A 19394-nucleotide genomic window follows, 5' to 3' on the forward strand; every position below is an offset into this window, starting at 1 on the left:
AAACACTATCTTATAAGATATTCATAGCTTAGCTTTGATTGTTATTGCTATTGTGATAACTCAGTAAGTGCAGAGTAGATACTTCTGCCAGTTTGAGCTAAGAATTTAATTTTATTTTCCATATTAAAATCAAGCTATTACCATCATTTATTGGATAATTTGTTGATCTCTACTGGTTTCAAATTCCATCTTTGTTTTATGTCAAGTTTCCACATTTGCATGTATCTTTCTGGTGATTTTTTCCATTCTTTTGATCTCTTTTATTCTACTTTTGTGTCAGTACTACAATGGTTTTCTCATAGCTTTATAACAAGTCTTAATGTGTTCTTATCCCCAGACCTTGTTTTTTATTCATGTCACTTTGAGAATCACTTTATCAAAATCTATGAAAACTCTTACCGGGATTTAGTGGGAATTTCATTACATTTATTCATTAATAAAGATGATTAAGGACTTAATTTTTTCACCTATGAACAAAAACCTACTCCCAATTAACAGCCAATCAGAAGAATATACATATGATTTCTGTATGGATACTTGCATTTTTCTTTCTTTATACCTGAAACATTAAAATTTCACTGGTATTTATCTGGATGTGGGATTTTCATTGGCTTAGTCTACAACAGAATGTATACTTTTTGGTTTTCTAATTAGTTTTTTAAAAGGTTTTTACTTATTTATTTGAGAGAGAGAGAGAAAGAGAGTGAGAGCATTAGAGGGGAGAGGGTCAGAGGAAGAAGCAGACTCCCCACAGAGCTGGGAGCCCAATGTGGAGCTCGATACAGGACTCCAGGATCATGACCTGAGCCGAAGGCAGGTGTTTAACCAACTGAGCCACCCAGGCACCCACTTTTTGGTTTTCTAATTGAATTATTTTTTATTGGGTTAGTTTATTTTATTTAGTTATTGTTTTCTATATTTTCTCTTTCACGAACTCCTGTTGTGTTCTGGCTAGGAGGATTTCTCAAGGTACAGCAGACTTCCTAAAATTGCATTCTACCTTTGTTGTTGTTTCTAATTTGCTGTTCACGGTCTCTCAAAATGGCTTTCATTTTGATAATTTTTAACTCTACCAAATACTTTTTCTTAAACTATTACTTTTTTATAGCTTTTTCAAATACACCACGCTAGTGAATATTCTGATGCTATTGATCTATAGGAAAGGGAGGCTGAAGCTGAAGAAAGGACAAGTTTCACTGACCATATTCATGAAATGTCTTTGAATTAAGAGTTCACTGCAAGCCCCCATGCTTTTTCAGTTATGCTATACTTTGTCCAAAAATAGAAGAAATAGAACAAAGGATAACTTTTTTTAAGATAATTTTTTTAAATTTTAGTTATTTATTTGACAGACAGAGATCACAAGTAGGCAGAAAGGCAGGCAGAGAGAGAGGAGGAGAAGCAGGTTCCCGGCAGAGCAGAGAGCCCGATGCGGGGCTCAATCCCAGGACCCTGGGATCATGACCTGAGCCGAAGGCAGAGGCTTTAACCCATTGAGCCACCCAGGTGCCCCACAAAGGATAACTTTTCTAATTTTCTTTTTCTCTTCTACCAGAACTTTATTTATTGATCGATTTAGAGAGAGTTGTATGTGCCATGTGTGTGAGTGGGGGAGGAAGAGCAGAGGGAGAGGGAGAGAGAGAATCAAGCAAGCTCAACACCCAGCATGGAGCCTAGTGCAGGGCTGGATCTTATGACCCTGACATCATGACCTGAGCCAAAATCAAGAGTTGGACACTTAACCAACTGAGCTACCCAGGTGCCCCAGAACTATATTTAAGCAAAATCTCTTTTTCTTCTGCTTCGTAGTGTAGTCAGCATCCATCTCTAGTGCTGTTGAATATTTTTCCAGATTTATGTACTCTGATGGTAGTTTAAATGTGAATTTAGTATGAAGGGTTAGAAAAATAGGATCTAATAGACTTGCTTTTTTCTTGCCGTTTTTGTTATTATTGTTTCATTCATTGACCCTGTCTCAGTCATTCCTATTTATTTTTGTAGATTCTAAATTGAGGTCAGAAGAACCCAGTATTATTACATATTCTATCATTTTCTTAGATGACTTAAACAATAAGAGTATTAACATATAGATAATTCACAGTGACAGGACTTAGAGTATCAACTTTTTTCTTTGCTGTTTCACAGAGCTGTCATCCATGGTATCTCCTTTTTATTTCAGAAATTGGTATTAGATGGAATAATATTTGGACACCAGTCAACCTTGAGGATAATCTCACGTTTGGCTATATTTTGTTGATGCTTTTACTTGATGCTTTCTTGTATGGCCTTGTGACCTGGTATATAGAAACTGTCTTTCCAGGGCAGTATGGTGTGCCCCAACCATGGTACTTTTTTCTTATGGTGAGTACTAATGCTGTTGTTATTATAAAAAGTCATAGTCCTTTTTCTTTTGAGCCTATTTCTTTAAATATTTATAGGAAAATCAAAAGGTCAGATGCAGAATAATTTGCCTGTGCATGCCAGCCATATGAAAATGCTAGCTATTTCTTGATCTCTTAAAGCCTTCCACATATGCAAATGCATATCTGTGGATAAGACACTGAAACCCCATACATTTAAAAATTGTGAATAATAGAACTCTTCTTCAGCTACATGGTACATAGTAAATTAGATTGAGGGATAAAGAAACCTGAAAGTCTGCAGAAGATTTTCCCAGCTAAATAACATGCGATGATTTCTTAGATCCTAGTAAGTAGAGGATTGGTTATTTCCCGTATCTCTGTCCTTACCACCTGTTTACTTTCAAGGAGTAGACCAGTTTATTTAGAGTGAAAGAGTTTCTGCATCTTGCCCTCCACATTATTCCTGAATAATATACAGTACAAAGAAAGTATTCTGAGTGTGATTAAATGCATTTGCTGTGACTTCATTGTTGAATAATTCCGTTTTTTCTCTTCTTCCTGAACACTAACATTTCAAAACAATTTTTACTTCTAAATCCTAGAAACATAAATCATACAAAATTTTGCTGCAAAGTTCAATCCCTTGAAGTATGCAATAGCCACAGAGTAAACCAAGCCAGTGTTTTTTCAAGTTCTTAGAGTACTTCATTTCTTTTTTCACATTAAAATTTTTAATTCCAATGAAATTCATATGTTAAAACTAACTATTTTGAAGTGGAACAAAACAGTGGAGGTTAGTACATTTATAATGTACTTGCACATATCTAGTTCCAAAATATTTATCACCCCCCAAAATAAAGCCTTATACCCATTAAGAAATCACATCCCATTTTTCCCTATCCCAAAGCCCCTAGCAAGCACTAATCAGCTTTCTTTTTCTATGGACTTACTATTCTGGATGTCTTGTATAAATAAAATCATATAATATGTGACTATTCAGCTTCTTTCACTTAACATAATGTTTTTGAAGTTTACCCATGAATATGTATCAGCACTTCATTCTTTTTGATTACTGAATAACATTCCCTTGTAAGTATATAGGACAATTCCTTTATCAACCTATAGTTAGAAATGTAGGACATCTTTTGGCTGTTTGAATAGCGCTGCTAGGAATATTTATCTTTAAATATTTGCTTGTGTACCTGTTTCAGTTCTTTTGGGAATATACCTTGGAGTAGAAGTGCTAGTACTTAGGATAATTCTGTTTCCTGTCTTCAGTAATCACTGTTTTCTGCAGTGACTGCAGCATTTGTACATTCCCACAAGCAATGTACCGGGGTTCCAATTTCTCCACAGGCTTTTCTTTCTTTTTTTATTTTTTTTCCTTTATTCTTTTTCCTTTATTATGGCCATCCTTGTGGGTATAAAGTGGTCTCATGGTTTTGATATGCATTTCCCTAATGATTAATCATGTTGAGATATTTTCATGGGCTTGCTTCTTGGCCATTAGATATGTTACTTACAGAAATGTCTATTCAAACTCTGTGACTTTTTTTTTAATATTTATTCTGGACAGTAGAACCTTATCAGATACATGATTTACAAATATTTTATTCCATTCTCTGGGTTGTCTTTTCGTTCTCTTTGTAGTGCTCTTCCATGCACAATAATTTTAAACTTTGATTCAAAACCAATTAAAAAATTTTTGTTGGTTGTGAATTTTGTGTAATATCTAATCCAAAGTCATCAAAATTTACCCCTGTGTTTTCTTCTAAGAATTTGATGGTTTAAAAAAAAGAATTGTATGGTTTTATCTGTTAAATTTAGATCACTGATCAGTTTTGAGTTGATTTTCATATAGTATGAGATAGGGATTCAGCTTCATTTTTTGGCTGTGGATATCCTTTTGTCCCAATACCATTCTTTGGAAAGACTGCTTTTTCTCCATTAAATGGTCTTAGCACCCTTGTTGCAAATTGATTGACCATAAATGTATGGTTTCATACATACTTAAGTTTATTGCATTGGCCTATACATCTGTTCTTTTGTCAATACCACACTGTTTGATTACTATAGTTTTATAGTAAGTTTTAAAATCTGAAAATGTCATCCAGCTTTTTCTCTTCTTTTTCAAGATTGTTTTGGCTATTAGGAGGTCTTGGAGTCCATAAGAACTTGAGATCAGCTTCTCTATATCTGTAAAAGTAACCATTAGAATATTTACAGGAATTACAGTGAATCTGTTGATTGCTTTAAGTAGTAGTGCTGTCTTAAAAATGCTGTCTCTCACAGGGTTTGAAATTTATTTGTAAGGATCAGAAAGAGGGGGAAATGAGACAGGAAAGGAAAGCAGCCAGGAAAGAACATGTCAGCACTGTGGGCCCCTGGAGCCCTGTGATGCAGGGAACTCTGGGAATCAGTGCAAAGCACACAGTGATGATCTCGGAATCACCCCCCCCACACCACCAGAAAAATATTGCCTTTCAGTCCATGAACTTTCTTCTTCTTTTTTGGATTTTTATTTATATTGTCTTTAAATTCTTTCATTGAGGTGTTATAGTTTCAGTATATGAGTCGTTCACCTCTCTTTGTTCCTAAGTATTTTACTCTTTTGGATGCTATTATAAATAGAATTGTTAGAATAGGATTTTCTTTTCGTATTGTTCATAGTTCACAACTGATGTATACATGTTGATCTTGTATTCTGCCTCTTTGCTGAATTTGTTTATTAGCTCTAATAGTGTATATAGGAGAGGATTCTTTGGGCACATCAGTATGTAGAATCACATTATCTTCAAATATAGGTAGTTTTACTTCTTTCTTTCCAGTTTGGATATCTGTTATTTCTGTGAATAGCAAGGATGAAAGCAGGTATCCTTGTCTTATTCCTGATTTTAGAGGAAAAGCTTAAGTCTTTCACTATTGAAGACTAAGCTGTGGGTTTTTTCACAAGTTCCCTGATGAATTTCAAGAAACTGTTCCTAGTTTTCCAAGTGGTTTTTTTTTTTTTTATCATGAAACACTTTGTCAGAGGCTTTATTTGTATCAGTTGAAATTATCATGTTCCATTTGTTCTATTAGTGTGATATATTTCATTGATTGATTTTTTTATGTTAAACCACTCTGAATTCCTAGGATAAATCCCATGATGAATAGTCCTTTTGGTATGCTATTAGATTTAGTTTACAAGTGTAAACCTGACAATTCACAGACCTGCACCCTGGGGGATAAAAATATATTATATGTTTATAAAAAATTAAAAAAAATTTAAAAAAGGAAAAAAAATCTATATTAGTAAGGGATATTGGTCTGTAGTTTATTTTCCTTGTGATGTCTTTGTCTTACTTTGGAGTTTGCTTTTCAAGTAATACTGAGCTCATAGAATGAGTTAGAAACGGTTCCTTTCTCTTACATTTTTGAAAGGCTTAGAGAACAATTTTCGTTAACTCTTGTTTAAATGCTTGGTATCAGTGATGATATCTGGTCCTGGACTTTTCTTTGTAGGCACATTTTGATTAATAATAGTCAGTCATTTTATTCATTATAGATGTGTTCAGATGAAATGCTTCATTTCTGAAAGCTCATCCTAGTAATTACATTTTGGCTTTCTTTGTAGCACTCCTACTGGTTTGGTGAGCCAAAAACTAGAAGGAAAAAAGAAGAGATGAAAAACTGTGGGGAAGCTCCAAACAAGTATTTTGAGCCTGAACCTACTACTTTGGTGGCAGGTATCCAGATCAAACATTTGCACAAGGTATTTGTTTCCAAGGTCTCTTTTTCCTGCAAAGACTGAAAGCTATATACTGTGCCCTGGATTTGTAACTGGCCATTTCTAGAAAACAAATAATATGCTTAATAATGAATGGGTCATAATCAGTATAATTGTAATTTAAGAGACATTCATAGAATGCATAGATATATCTTTACAATATAGTATTTACTTCATCATGCTTTTAATCTCCTCTCATGGGCTTGGCAACAAGTGATATTTCAATTTTGTATTAAATTCTGTGAAGAAAATAAGCTAGGTACCTTAGTAACATCTGAGTGTAAGTGCAGAGGATGACACTAAATGTAGTTAAAGGGAAATCTTTCTGAGGAGATGACCTTTGAGCTGAGATCTGAAAAATGAGTAGAGCTAATTTTTTTGAAAAGCTAAGTAAGAAAAGAATAATACCTACAGTCAGCAAATAGCAAATTCAATGAACTGAGGTGAGAAAGATCTCCATGTATTTGAGGAGCAAAAAGAAGTCAGTATATTTGGAGGCAAAAGAATGATAGTAAATATCTTCATTGGAAAGCCATTGATTGGTGATCACAAGAGGAAAATGATACACGTGTTTTAAAGATCATTTTGGCTACAGTATGGAAAACAGGGTGTTGAAGGGTGGGGAGTTGAAAAGGAAAAGAATGGGAAAAAGAAGATTGGGTGCTACTTTTTATAAGAAATAAGAATTGGGTAAGGGTTGTGGAAGTGTACATGAAGACAAATGGACAGATCCAAGAGATTGCCAACAGAACTGAGAATACTGGGGGGTGGGAGGACACTGAAGGAAGAGGAGTAAACTAGAATAATTCCTAGAATGAGAAACTAGACTAGCATGTTAAAAACAGCAAGTCTGTCATTTACCAAGTTGTAGTAGATTTTCTTAAATACATGTTTCTTGTTTCCTGTGCTCCCTTAGGACAATTCCTGAAGATGATATGTGATTTTTTTGTTGTTTTGTTTTTGAATTGTCACAACTTTTCTTGTTTCACTGGGGAGTGGGTCTGTGGATCCACTTTTCATGCTGATTTCCTAGCAGTGAAACTCCCTAGTTTGGCTATTGTGCACATTGCTGCTATAAACATTCACATGCATGTGCCCCTTTGTATTGCTACATTTGTATTTTGAAGGTAAACACCTAGCAGTGCTATTGGTGGGTCATAGGTCAGCTCTATTTTCAACTTTTTGAGGAACCTCCATGCTGTTTTCCAGAGTGGCTGCACCAGCTTGCATTCCCATTAACTATGTAGGAGGGTTCCCCTTTCTTCACATTCTTGTCAACATCTGTCATTTCCTGACTTGTTAATTTTAGCCTTTCTGACTGGTGTGAGGTGATATCTCACAGTGGTTTTGATTTGTATTTCCCTGATGCCAAGTGATGTTGAGGATTTTTTCATGTGTCTGTTGGCCAGTTGGATGTCTTCTTTGCAGAAATGTCTGTTCATGTCTTCTGCCCATTCCTTTATATTAGATTACTTGTTAATTGGGTGTTGAGTTTGATAAGTTATTTATAGATTTTTGGATACTAGCCCTTTATCTGATACGTCATTTGCAAATATCTCAAATATTTGCTGTTGTGATAACTCAGTAAGCACAGAGTAGGTATATCAGATATCTCCCATTCTTTTGGTTGTCTTTTGTTTTTGTTGATTGTTTCCTTTGCTGTGCAAAGCTTTTGATCTTGATGAAGTCCCAATTGTTGATTTTTGCCCTGCTTCCCTGGCCTTTGGCAATGTTTCTAGAAAGAAGTTGGAGCAGCTGAGGTCCAAGAGGTTATTGCCTCTGTTCTCCTCAAAGATTTGGATGGATTCCTATCTCACATTGAGGTCTTTCATCCATTTGGAGTCTGTTATCATGTGTGGTGTAAGGAAATGGTCCAGTTTCATTCTTCTGCATGTGGCTGTCCAATTTTACCAAAAGCATTTGTTGAAGAGACTGTCTTTTTTCCATTGGATATTTTTTCCTACTTTGTTAAAGATTAGTTGACCATAGAGTTGAGGGTCCATTTCTGGGCTGTCTATTCTTTTCCATTGATCTATGTGTTTGTTTTTGTGCCAGTATCATACTGTCTTGAGGATTACAGCTTTGTAATAGAGCTTGAAGTCTGGAATTGTGATGATGCCAACTTTGGTTTTCTTTTTCAACATTCCTCTGGCAATTTGAGGTCCTTTCTGGTTCCATATAAATTTTAAAATTATTTGTTCTATTTCTTTGAAAAAAAATGGATGGTATTTTGATAGGGATTGCATTAAATGTGTAGATTGCTTTAGGTAGCAGAGACATTTTCACAATATTTGTTCTTCCAATCCATGAGCATGGAACATTTTTCCTTTACCTTGTGTCTTCCTAATTTCTTTCATGAGGACTTTATAGTTTTCTGAATACAGATTCTTTGCCTCCTTAGTTAGGTTTATTCCTAGGTATTTTATGGTTTTGGATACAGTTGTAAATGGGATTGACTCCTTAATTTCTCATTCTTCTGTCTTGCTGTTGGTATAGAAATGCAACTGATTTCTGTGCATTGATTTTATATCCTGACACTTTACTGAATTCCTGTATGAGTTCTAGCAGTTTTGGGTGGAGTCTTTGGGTTTTCCACATAAAGGACCATATCATCTACAAAGAGTGAGAGTTTGACTTCTCCTTTGCCAATTCAGATGCCTTTTATTTCTTTTTGTTGTCTGATTGCTGAGGCTGGGACTTCCAGTACTATGTTGAATAACAGTGATGACAGTAGACAGCCCTGTCATGTTCCTGACCTTAGGGGAAAAGCTCTCAGTTTTTCCCCATTGAGAATGATATTCACTCTGGGTTTTTCATAGATGGCTTTGATGATATTGAGGAATCTACCCTCTATGCCTACACTGTGAAGAGTTTTGATCAGGAAGCGATGCTTGCTTTGTCAAATGCTTTTTCAGCATCTATTGAGAGTAACATATGGTTCTTGTTCTTTCTTTTATTAACGTATTTTATCAAGTTGTTTTGTGAATGTTGAACCAACCTTGCAGCCCCAGAATAAATCCCACTTGTTTGTTGTGAATAATACTTTTAATGACTTGTTGGATCCTATTAGCTAGTATTTTGGTGAGAATTTTTGCATCCATCTTCATCAGGAATATTGGTCTGTAATTCTCCTTTTTGATTGGGTCTTTGTCTGGTTTTGGGATGAAGGTAATGCTGGCCTCATAAAGTGAGTTTGGAGGTTTTCCTTCCATTTCTATAGTTTCGGTAGAGTAGGTATTAATTCTTCTTTAAATGCTTGGTAGAATTCCCTGGGAAGCCATCTGGCCCTGGGCTCTTGTTTGTTGGAAGATTTTTGATTACTGCTTCAATCTCTTTACTGGTATGGGTCTTTTCCGGTTTTCTGTTTCTTCCTGGTTCTGTTTTGGTAGTTTGTAAGTCTCTAGGAATGTATCCATTTCTTCCCAGATTGTCAAATTTGCTGGCATAAAATTGATCAAAATATATTCTTATAATTGTTCGTATTTCTTTGGTGTTGGTTGTGATATCTCCTCTTTTCATTCATGATTTTATTTATTTCGGTCCTTTCTCTTTTCTTTTTGGTAAGTCTGGCCAAGGGTTTATCAATCTTTCATTCTTTCAAAGAACCAGCTCCTAGTTAATTCTTTCAAAGAACAAGCTCCTGTTCTTTTGGTTTCTATTTCACTGCTTTCAGCTCTGATCTTTATTATTTCTCTTCTCCTGCTGGATTTGGGCTTGCTTTGTGTTCTTCCTCCAGCTCCTTTAGGTGTAGGGTTAGGTTGTGTACTTGAGACCTTTCTTTTTTCTTGAGAAAGGCTGTAGCTCTCTATATTTTCTTCTCAGGACCACCGTTGCTGTGTCCCACATATTTTGAACAGTTGTGTTTTTCATTTTCATTTGCCTCCAGGAATTTTTTCAATTCTTCTTTAATTTCCTGGTTGGACCATTCATTCTTTAGTAGGATGCTCTTTAGCCTCCATGTATTTGAGTTCTTTCCAACTTTCCTCTTGTGATGGAGTTCTAGTTTCAGAGCATTGTGGTCTCAAAATATGCAGAGAATGATCCCAAACTTTTGATACCAGTTGAGACCTGATCTGTGACCCAAGATGTAATCATTTCTGGAGAATGTTCCATGTGCACTAGAGCAGACTGTGTATTCTGTTGCTTTGGGATAGAAAGTTCTGAATATATCTGTGATGTCCTTCTGGTCCAGTGTGTCTTTTAAGGCCTTTATTTCCTTGTTGATCTTTGGCTTGGAGGATCTTCCCATTTCAGTGATAGGGATGTTAAAGTCCCCTACTATTATTGTATTATTGTCAATGTGTTTCTTTGATTTTGTTATTAATTGGTTTATATAGTTGGCTGCTCCCATGTTAGGGGCATAGATACTTAAAATTGTTAGAGCTTCTTGTTGGACAGACACTTTGAGTATGATACAGTGTCCTTCCTCATCTCTTATTATAGTCTTTGGCTTAAGATCAAATTTATCTGATATAATGATTGTCACCTCAGCTTTCTTTTGATGTCCATTAGCATGGTAAGTTGTTTTCCATCCCCTCACTTTAAATCTGGAGGTGTCTTTGGGTCTAAAATGAGTTTCTTGTAGACTGCATATTGATGGGTTTTATTTTTCTATCCATTCTGATACCTTGTGTCTTTTGATTGGGGCACTTAGTCCATTTACATTCCAGGTAACTATTGGAAGATACAGATTTAGTGCCATTGTATTGTCTATAAGTGACTTACTTAGACAACAACTGACTTATTGTCTCTGTTCCTTTCTGGTCTACTACTTTTAGGCTCTCTCTTTGCTAAGAGGACCCCTTTCAATATTTTCTGTAGGGCTGCTTTGGAGTTTGCAAATTCCTTTCATTTTTGTTTGTCCTGGAGCCTTTTTATCTATCCTTCTATTTCAGTGATAACCTATCTGGGTACAGTTCTTGGCTGCATGTCTTTCTCATTTAGTGCTCTGAGTATATCATGCCAGTCTTTTGTGGCCTGCCAGGTCTCAGTGGATAAGTCTGCTACCAATCTAATATTTCTACCATTGTATGTTACAGACTTCTTGTACTGAGCTTCTTTCAGGATTTTCTCTTTGTCACTGAGATTTGTAAGTTTTACTATTAGATGACAAGGTGTGGACCTATTTTTATTGGTTTTGAGGGGGCTCTCTGTGCCTCCTGGATTTTGATGTTTGTTCCCTTTGCCATATTAGGGAAATTCTCTACTACAATTCACTCCAATATACCTTCTTCCCCCTCTCTCTTTCTTCTTTTTCTGGAATCCCAATTATTCTAATGTTGTTTCATCTTATGGTATCACTTATCTCTCAAATTCTCCCCTCGTTGTCCAGTAGTTGTTTGCCTCTCTTTTGCTCAGCTTCTTTATTCTCCGTCATTTGGTCTTCTATATCACTAATTCTCTCTTCTGCCTCTTTTATCCTGGCAGTAAGAGCCTCCATTTTTTATTCCACCTCATTAATAGCTTTTTTTTATTTCAACTTGGTTAGATTTTAGTTCTTTTATTTCTCCAGAAAGGGATTTTATTTCTTCAGAAAGGTATTTTCTAATATCTTCCATGCCTTTTTCAAGCCCAGCTAGCACCTTCGGAATCATCATTCTAAACTCTAGTTCTGACATATTACCAATGTCCATATTGGTCTGTAGGGACCAAGGTTTCTAGTGGTTGGTGCTGCCTCTTGTTTTTTTTTGTGGTGAGTTTTTCCACCTTGTCATTTTATCCAGATAAGAATATATGAATGACCCCTGGGGCTAATAATACATTAAAAAATTATTTTAAGGGTGCCTGGGTGGCTCAGTGGATTAAGCCGCTGCCTTCGGCTCAGGTCATGATCTCAGGGTCCTGGGATCGAGTCCCGCATCGGGCTCTCTGCTCAGCAGGGAGCCTGCTTCCTCCTCTCTCTCTCTCTCTCTGCCTGCCTCTCTGCCTACTTGTGATCTCTCTCTGTCAAATAAATAAATAAAATCTTTAAAAAAAATTATTTTAAAAAACCAATCATAATTAAAAATGGAAAAAAAAGAATATATGAACGATGGAATAAAATACTAAAAGGGTTCCAAAGACCCCAGAAAAATGTATGATAACCAAATCAGAAGAGACCCAAGACTGGGGGGAGAAGAAAGGAGGGAAAAAGAAATTAAAAAATATATATATATGTGTGTGTGTACATATATATATATATATATATATGACTGGTGAATAGAACAAAGCCACCCCCTTGACTTTGAGTGTATTTTGGTCTCTTAAAAGAAGCTACCTCCCAAAATTTTAAAGAAAGTGTGTGTGTGTGTGTGTATGTGTGTGTATGTGTGTTTGTGTATGTATATATGTATACACATGCACACAAGTAAGGGTAAATACATTAAAGGGATGGAATATGACTATAAAGGTGAAAATTTTTAAAAGATACATATAATGTATTTACCCTTATTTGTGTGTGTGTGTGTGTAAACACATATATGCACACACAAAAATTAAGGGTAAATACATTGAATGGATGGAATATGACTATAAAGATGAAAAATTTTTTAAAAATTCTAAAAAAGGGATTGATAAGGTAAAAGGAAAAGGAAAAAAAAGAGGAGTGCATGTGCTCAGGCAGGAGACCAGAACAAAACTCTGTGCTTAATTTAGGGTATATTTTGATCTATTAGAAGAATTTGTATCCCAAAACTTTTTAGAAAAAACCTATATGTATACAAAAAATAAGGTTTAATACAATGAAGGGATAAAATAGGACTATAATAATGACTTATTTTTTTCTTAAGAAAGGTATTGTTAAGATAAACTAGTTAAAAAATGTTAAAAGAGGAAAGTTAAAAAAATGGAATAAGAAAAATAAAATAAGAAAAAATTTAGCTTTGCAAGACTAAAGGATCATGGGGAAAAAGCCATGAATTGTTTGCATTGCTTTCCCCTTAGCTCTGGAGTTCTGCTGTTCTCCTTGATTGGTGAGTTTGGTCTTGGCTGGATTTTCTTGCTAATCTTCTGGGGGGAACCTGTTGCAGTGATTCTCAAATGTCTTTGCCCCAGGCAGAATTGCACCACCCTTGCCAGGGGCCAGGCTAAGTAATCTGCTTGGGTTTGGTCTCAGGAGCTTTTGTTCCCTGAATACTTTCCATAAAGCTCTGGAGGACAGGAATGAAAATGGTGGCCTTCTAATCTCCAGTCTGGAGGAGCCGAGCTTAGGGTCCCACTCCTCAGTGTGCTCAGAGATAAGCCATCAATCACTCCTGTCTCCCTGGTCTCCGGCCATGCTCTGTGCTCACCCAGCCTGTGACTGAGTGTTTCTATCTCTGGTGCACAGCCCTGTTTGGAGTCTCCAAACCCAGGAGATTCCTGCCACACTGCTCCTCCCAGAGGAGGAAGGTGAATCTCCCTGGATCTGTCCCTTGTGGGGTCTCTCCTCGAAGAACAGTGGCCCGACTGTGCCTTGGATCATGGCTTAATGTAACCCTGATCTGAAAGCTCACTCCTCAGCTCTGTCTCTGTAGTCGGCTTCCCTGCTCTGATGCCTGGGAGTTCTGCCGCACTCAGAAATTCCCGTTCTTTCTGTGATCCCGCGGGACCTGAGACCATACTATCTCTACAAGTGTTCCACCCCCGGTTACCCTCTAGAGTGATGTCTCTCAGTGGAGTAGACTTCTAAAATTTCTGATTTTGTGCTGTGCTGCTCTACTGCTTGCTGGGAGCCAGCCCCTCCCACCATGGTCTATCTTGCTGTAGCTTTAGATTCACTTCTCCACACATCCTACTTTCCAGAAAGTGATCGATTTTCTGTTCCTAGAATTTCTGCTCTGCTCTTCCATCTCCTGTTGAGTTTGTAGGTGTTCAGAATGGTTTGATAACTATGTAGCTGAACTCCTGAGACCTGATGTCCTATCAGTTGGCTACTCCTCCACCATCTTGCCTCTCTCCTCTTTTTCTTTTTTCTTTTGCAGCATCTAACCTGCATTTGTAAATATCATGAATTATGTTTTCATTTTAGAAATTAGTTTTTATCACTATAAGTTATGTTTCTTTTTAGTTTTTATCTTCTTTTCCTCTTAACTTAAATTCAGTTAGCCAACAAATAATACATTAGTAGTTTTTCTTGTAAAGTTCAATAATACATTAGTTGCATATAACACCCAGTGCTCATCACTTCACATGACCTCCTTACTGCCCATCAACCAGTTACCCCATCCCCGCACTCACCTCCCTTTCCACAACCATCAGTTTGTTTCCTGGAGTCATGGTTTGTGTCCCTCTCTGATTTCTTCCTAGTTTTTTTCTCCTTGTCCCTGCAATACTCTACACTATTCCTTATATTCTGCATATGAGTGAAACCATATGATATTGTCTTCCTCTCCTTGACTTATTTCACTTAGCATAATCCCCTGTAGTTCCATCCATATCAGTGTAAATGGTAGGTAGTCATCCTTTCTGATGGCTGACTAATACTCCATTCTATATATGAACCACATCTTCTTAATCCTTTCATCTGTTGAAGAACATCTCAACTCCTTCCACAGTTTGGCTATTGTAGACATTGCTGCTATGAACATTGGGGTGCATGTGCCCCTTCTTTCACTACATCTGTATTTTGGGGGTAAATACCCAGTAGTGCAATTGCTGAGTCATAGGGTAGCTCTATTTTGAACATCCTGAGGAAACTCCATACTGTTTTCCAGAGTGGCTATACCAGCTTGCATTCCCACCAACAGTGTAAGAGAGGTCACTTTTCTCCACAACCTTTCCAACATTTGTTGTTTCCTGACTTGTTAATTTTTGCCACTCTAACTGGTGTAAGGTGGTATCTCATTGTAGTTTTGATATGTATTTTCCTGATGATAAGTAATATGGAGCATTTTTTCATGTGTCTTTTGGCCATTTGTATGTATTCTTGGGAGAAGTGTCTGTTCATGTCTTCTGCCCATTCTTTGACTGGATTTTTTGTTTTCCAGATGTTGATTTTGAGAAGTTCTTTAAAAATCTTGGATACCAGCCCTTTATCTGTACTGTCATTTGTAAATATCTTCTTCCATTCCATACGTTAACTTTTAGTTTTGTTGACTATGTCCTTTGCTGTGCAGAAGTTTTTATCTTGATAAGGTCCAAATAGTTCAGTTTTGCTTTTGTTTCCTTTGCCTTTAGAGATGTGTATTGCAAGAAATTGCTGTGACTGAGGTTGATGAGGTGGCTGCCTGTGTTCTCCTCTAGAATTTTGATGGATTCCTTTCCCATACTGAAGTCTTTCATTCATTTTGAGTTTATCTCTGCATACAATGGAAGAAAGTAATTCAGTTTCATTCTTCTCTTTCCCAGCACCACTTATTGAAGAGACTGTCTTTTTTTTCCATTGGATATTCATTCCTGCTTTGTTAAAAATTAGTTGAGAGTCCATATCTTGGCTCTCTGTTCTGTTCCATTGATCTATGTGCCTGTTTTGTGCCAGTACCATGCTGTTTTAACGATAACAGCTTTGCAGTATAGGATGAAGTCAGGCAACGTGATGCCCCCAGTTTTGGTTTTCTTTTTCAACATTCCCCCTGGCTATTTGGTATCTTTTCTGGTTCCATATAAATTTTGGGATTGTTTTTCCCAGGTCTGTGAAAAATGCCAATGGAATTTTGATAGGAATTGTACTGAATGTGTAGATTGCTCTGGGCACTATAGACATTTTCACAATGTTAATTTTTCCAATCCATGAGCATGGAGTGCTTTTCCATCTTTTTGTGTCTTCCTCAATTTCTTTCATAAGTGTTCTATCGTTTCTAGAGTATATATCCTTTATTTCTTTGCTTAGGTTTATTCGTAGGTATCTCTTATGAGTTTTGCTGCAATTGTAAATGGGATCAATTCCTTCGCTTCTGCTTCTTCAATCACATTGTTAGTGTACAGAAATTCTTCCGAAACTGTTCCAAAAAGTAGAAATGGAGGGAAAACTTCCAATTTCATTCTATGAAGCCAGCATTACCTTGATCCCCAAACCAGAGAAAATCCCCTCTCAGAGGAGACTTACAGACCAATATCCCCGATGAACATGGATACAAAAATATATTCTTACAATTTCTATGCTTAACATATCTTTTAATAGATAAGATGACTCCATAAATAAGGTGGGGGGGAAGTCCTATAACAAATTTTTATTTAGAGGAGTAAAAAAGTGGGAGAAAGTTTATAATAATCACTTCCTATGTCATTTCTAGAAGCCAAAGTCTATTAAAGTTGTAATTAGTTGTGGAGCGTGAGGAATAACATGGAGGACACTGGGAGATGGAGAGAAGTGAGATGGGGGAAGTCTGAGGGGGAGTCAAATCATGAGAGACTGTGGACTCTGAGAAACAAACTGAGGGTTTTGGAGGGGAGGAGGATTGAGGGATGGGTGCACCTGGTGGTGGGTATTATGAAGGGCACATATTACTTGGAGCACTGGGTGTGGTGTATAAACAATTTTAGAACAGTGAAAAGAAATAAAATGGGAAAAAAAAGAAATGCAGCTGAGTTCTGTCTATTGATTTTTTTATCCTGCCATGTTGCTGAAGTGGAGTCTTTAGGATTTTCCACATGAAGTATCATGCCATCTTTGAAGAGTGAAAAAGTTTGACTTTTTCTTTGCCAGTTTGCTTTTTGTTTCTTTTCATTGTCTGATTGCTGAGGCTAGGACTTCTAGTATTGTGTTGAACAGCAGTGGTGAGAGTGGGCATCCCTGTCATGTTCCTGACCTTAGGGAAAATCTCTCAGATTTTCCCCCATTGAGAATGATATTTGCTGTGGGCTGTTCATGGATGGCTTTTATGATATTGAGGTATGTTCCCTCTATCCCTATATTTTGAAGAATTTTAATCAAGAAAGGATGCTGTATTTTATCAAATGCTTTTTCTGCATCAGTTGAGAGGATCATATGGTTCTTGTCCTTTCTTTTATTAATGTGGTGTATCATATTGATTGATTTCCAAATGTGAAACTACCCTGGCATCCCAGGAATAATCCCATCTGGTCATGGTGAATAATCTTTTTAATATAGTGTTGGATCCTACTGGGTAGTATCTTAGTGAGAATTTTGGCATCCATGTTTATCAGGGATATTGCTCTATAATTTTTCTTTCTGACAGGGTCTTTGTCTGGTTTTGGGATCAAGGTAATGCTGGCCTCATAGAGTTTGAAAGTGTTCCTTTCATTTCTATTTTTTGAAAAAGCTTCAGAAATTAGTAAATGTATTAATTCTGCTTAGAATCTCAAGAATTTCCGGGCATGCTCTTGTGAATCACCAAACTTCTGGCTGAAATCATGGCATCAGTGGCAACTTCTATGAAGTTTCCTAGCTCTTAGTACAATTGAATAAGCCCGTAATTACTATATTACACTCTTCCAACATAGACTATAGAAAGGCCTCCATTTTCCTTACCAGATCACACCTATTTTGCCTAATATATAAACTCAGTGACCTACAAATGTTGTTCATTGTTCACATTATCTTTTTTCACAAGTTGGTAGTATAAGGTTGCCTTTTTTTTTTTTTTTTTTTACTTCTTTGTTGAACTATAGTTGACTCATAGTGTTGCATTAGCTTCAGGTGGACAACATAGTTATTTGACTAGTCTGTATGTTATGTTGCGCTCACCTTCAGCAAACTACCACCTGTCACCCTACAATGCTGTTATAGTACCATTGACCATATCCTCTGTACTATACATTTCATGCCCATGACTTGCATAACTGGAAGCTTGTACCTCCTACCTTCACCTGTTTTATAATGTTGTTTCTTCTAAGGGTAGAGTATATGAGTGTTTTGTCTTTCTTAAGTGATAGTGACAGATAATAATTTATTCTTTCTTTTATCTCACAGGAATTTGGTGACAAAGTAGTAGTAAACAACATGTCTTTGAATTTATATAAGGGGCAAATCACTATTCTTCTAGGACAAAATGGGGCAGGAAAAACCACAGTCTTGTCTCTTCTCATAGGTATGTATTTATTTCTGTTTAGAGCAGAAGTCAGGTTCCTTCTAAGGCTTCAAACCAATCAACACCTTGTGGTATTGAGTATGTTGTTATTTCAGTGTTGCAGTTTTTATTACACTTTAATTATTTACAACCAAGATGCCCTTGGTAATGTAATAAATTGATTCATTTATTCAGTGAAAATACTTATATGCCTATCCTTTTATAGGAATTGGTAATACAGTGGGTAATACGGTGATGATTACAGGGTTGTTACCCTCAATTTTGTACACTGGTGGAGATATAGGAAAGAAACTTGAAACTAACATCATAAGTGTAAAAGGGGATGTTATATGTGGGATGCTGTTCACCTAACGGAATGCAACATAACCTGTCTTGGGGGTGGTGAGAAAAAGGGAATTGTCATCAAATCTGAGACAAATAGGATATCTAAAGGTCCATGAATGGAACCAAAGAATATTAGAGACGTAAGCAAAGACTAGGAGACTTGAAAGGAGGGAACTGACTAGATCAGAGATAGAATCTGAATAATAGCAAAAGGTAAAGCTAGAGGAATAATCAAGAGGTCAAATCATGAAAGGTTTGGGGAAGCCATGCTATGAAGATTAGAATTTATGCTGACCGCTATAAGAAGCTATGGGAGAATATTTTATATAGGTTTATATGTTAGACACACTGCATTCACCAGAAGGGAAGAATGGATAAGGAGTACTATGGACAATTAGAATCATGAATCCCATGTTGTGTGTGAGGTTAGCATAAGTTCTAGAGGCTGGAACAGGGCTGAGCCTAGTAGTTGAAATATAATAACCTCCCCTTTGAAACTAAAATGATGCCAAAACTATCTCAGAAAGGGCAGATACTACCTGCATTCTCTGCTATTTTATATATTTGAACTGATTTCCTCTAGGTCTCTTTTAAACCTCTTCTTAACAACATGGCTACCTAGGTAGTATCACAAGGTTATGATCTGAATTGTCATTAGCTTCATGATAATATATGCATTATATATAGTTGATATACTTTACACGTTATCTTGGAACACACTCCATGTTCTACATGTAATGACAGAACACATATAATGCACTTTTCCATCTGTATATGTTCATGCCCTTTCACTCAATGGGAGTGCCTGAACCATCAGTCCACCTATTGAAATCCTATTCATACACCGAGAATGAGCTCAGAAGCAACCATTAGGAGCAAATTCTCAGAGATGGTAACTCCAAGTTCTGGTCCCTTCATAGGCAAGGTATATACAAACAAGCACAAAATGTCAGAATCAATTTTGCCAGAACTCGGGAAACAGGAAAAGAC

General features: G+C 36.6%; 1 protein-coding gene across 1 annotated transcript in view; it reads left to right on the forward strand.

The window, feature by feature from the left end:
- The window catches only part of LOC122895475 (phospholipid-transporting ATPase ABCA3-like), a 169910-nt gene that overhangs the window by 32497 nt on the left and 118019 nt on the right, over window positions 1-19394 (forward strand). Inside the window, exons 9-11 of the mRNA XM_044232902.1 lie at window positions 2180-2361; window positions 5980-6117; window positions 17963-18080. Coding sequence (XP_044088837.1) covers window positions 2180-2361; window positions 5980-6117; window positions 17963-18080 — 438 coding nt within the window. The remainder of the gene's footprint in view (window positions 1-2179; window positions 2362-5979; window positions 6118-17962; window positions 18081-19394) is intronic.

This window comes from Neovison vison, chromosome 14 (assembly GCF_020171115.1).
Source record: "Neovison vison isolate M4711 chromosome 14, ASM_NN_V1, whole genome shotgun sequence".
Lineage (NCBI taxonomy): Eukaryota > Metazoa > Chordata > Mammalia > Carnivora > Mustelidae > Neogale > Neogale vison.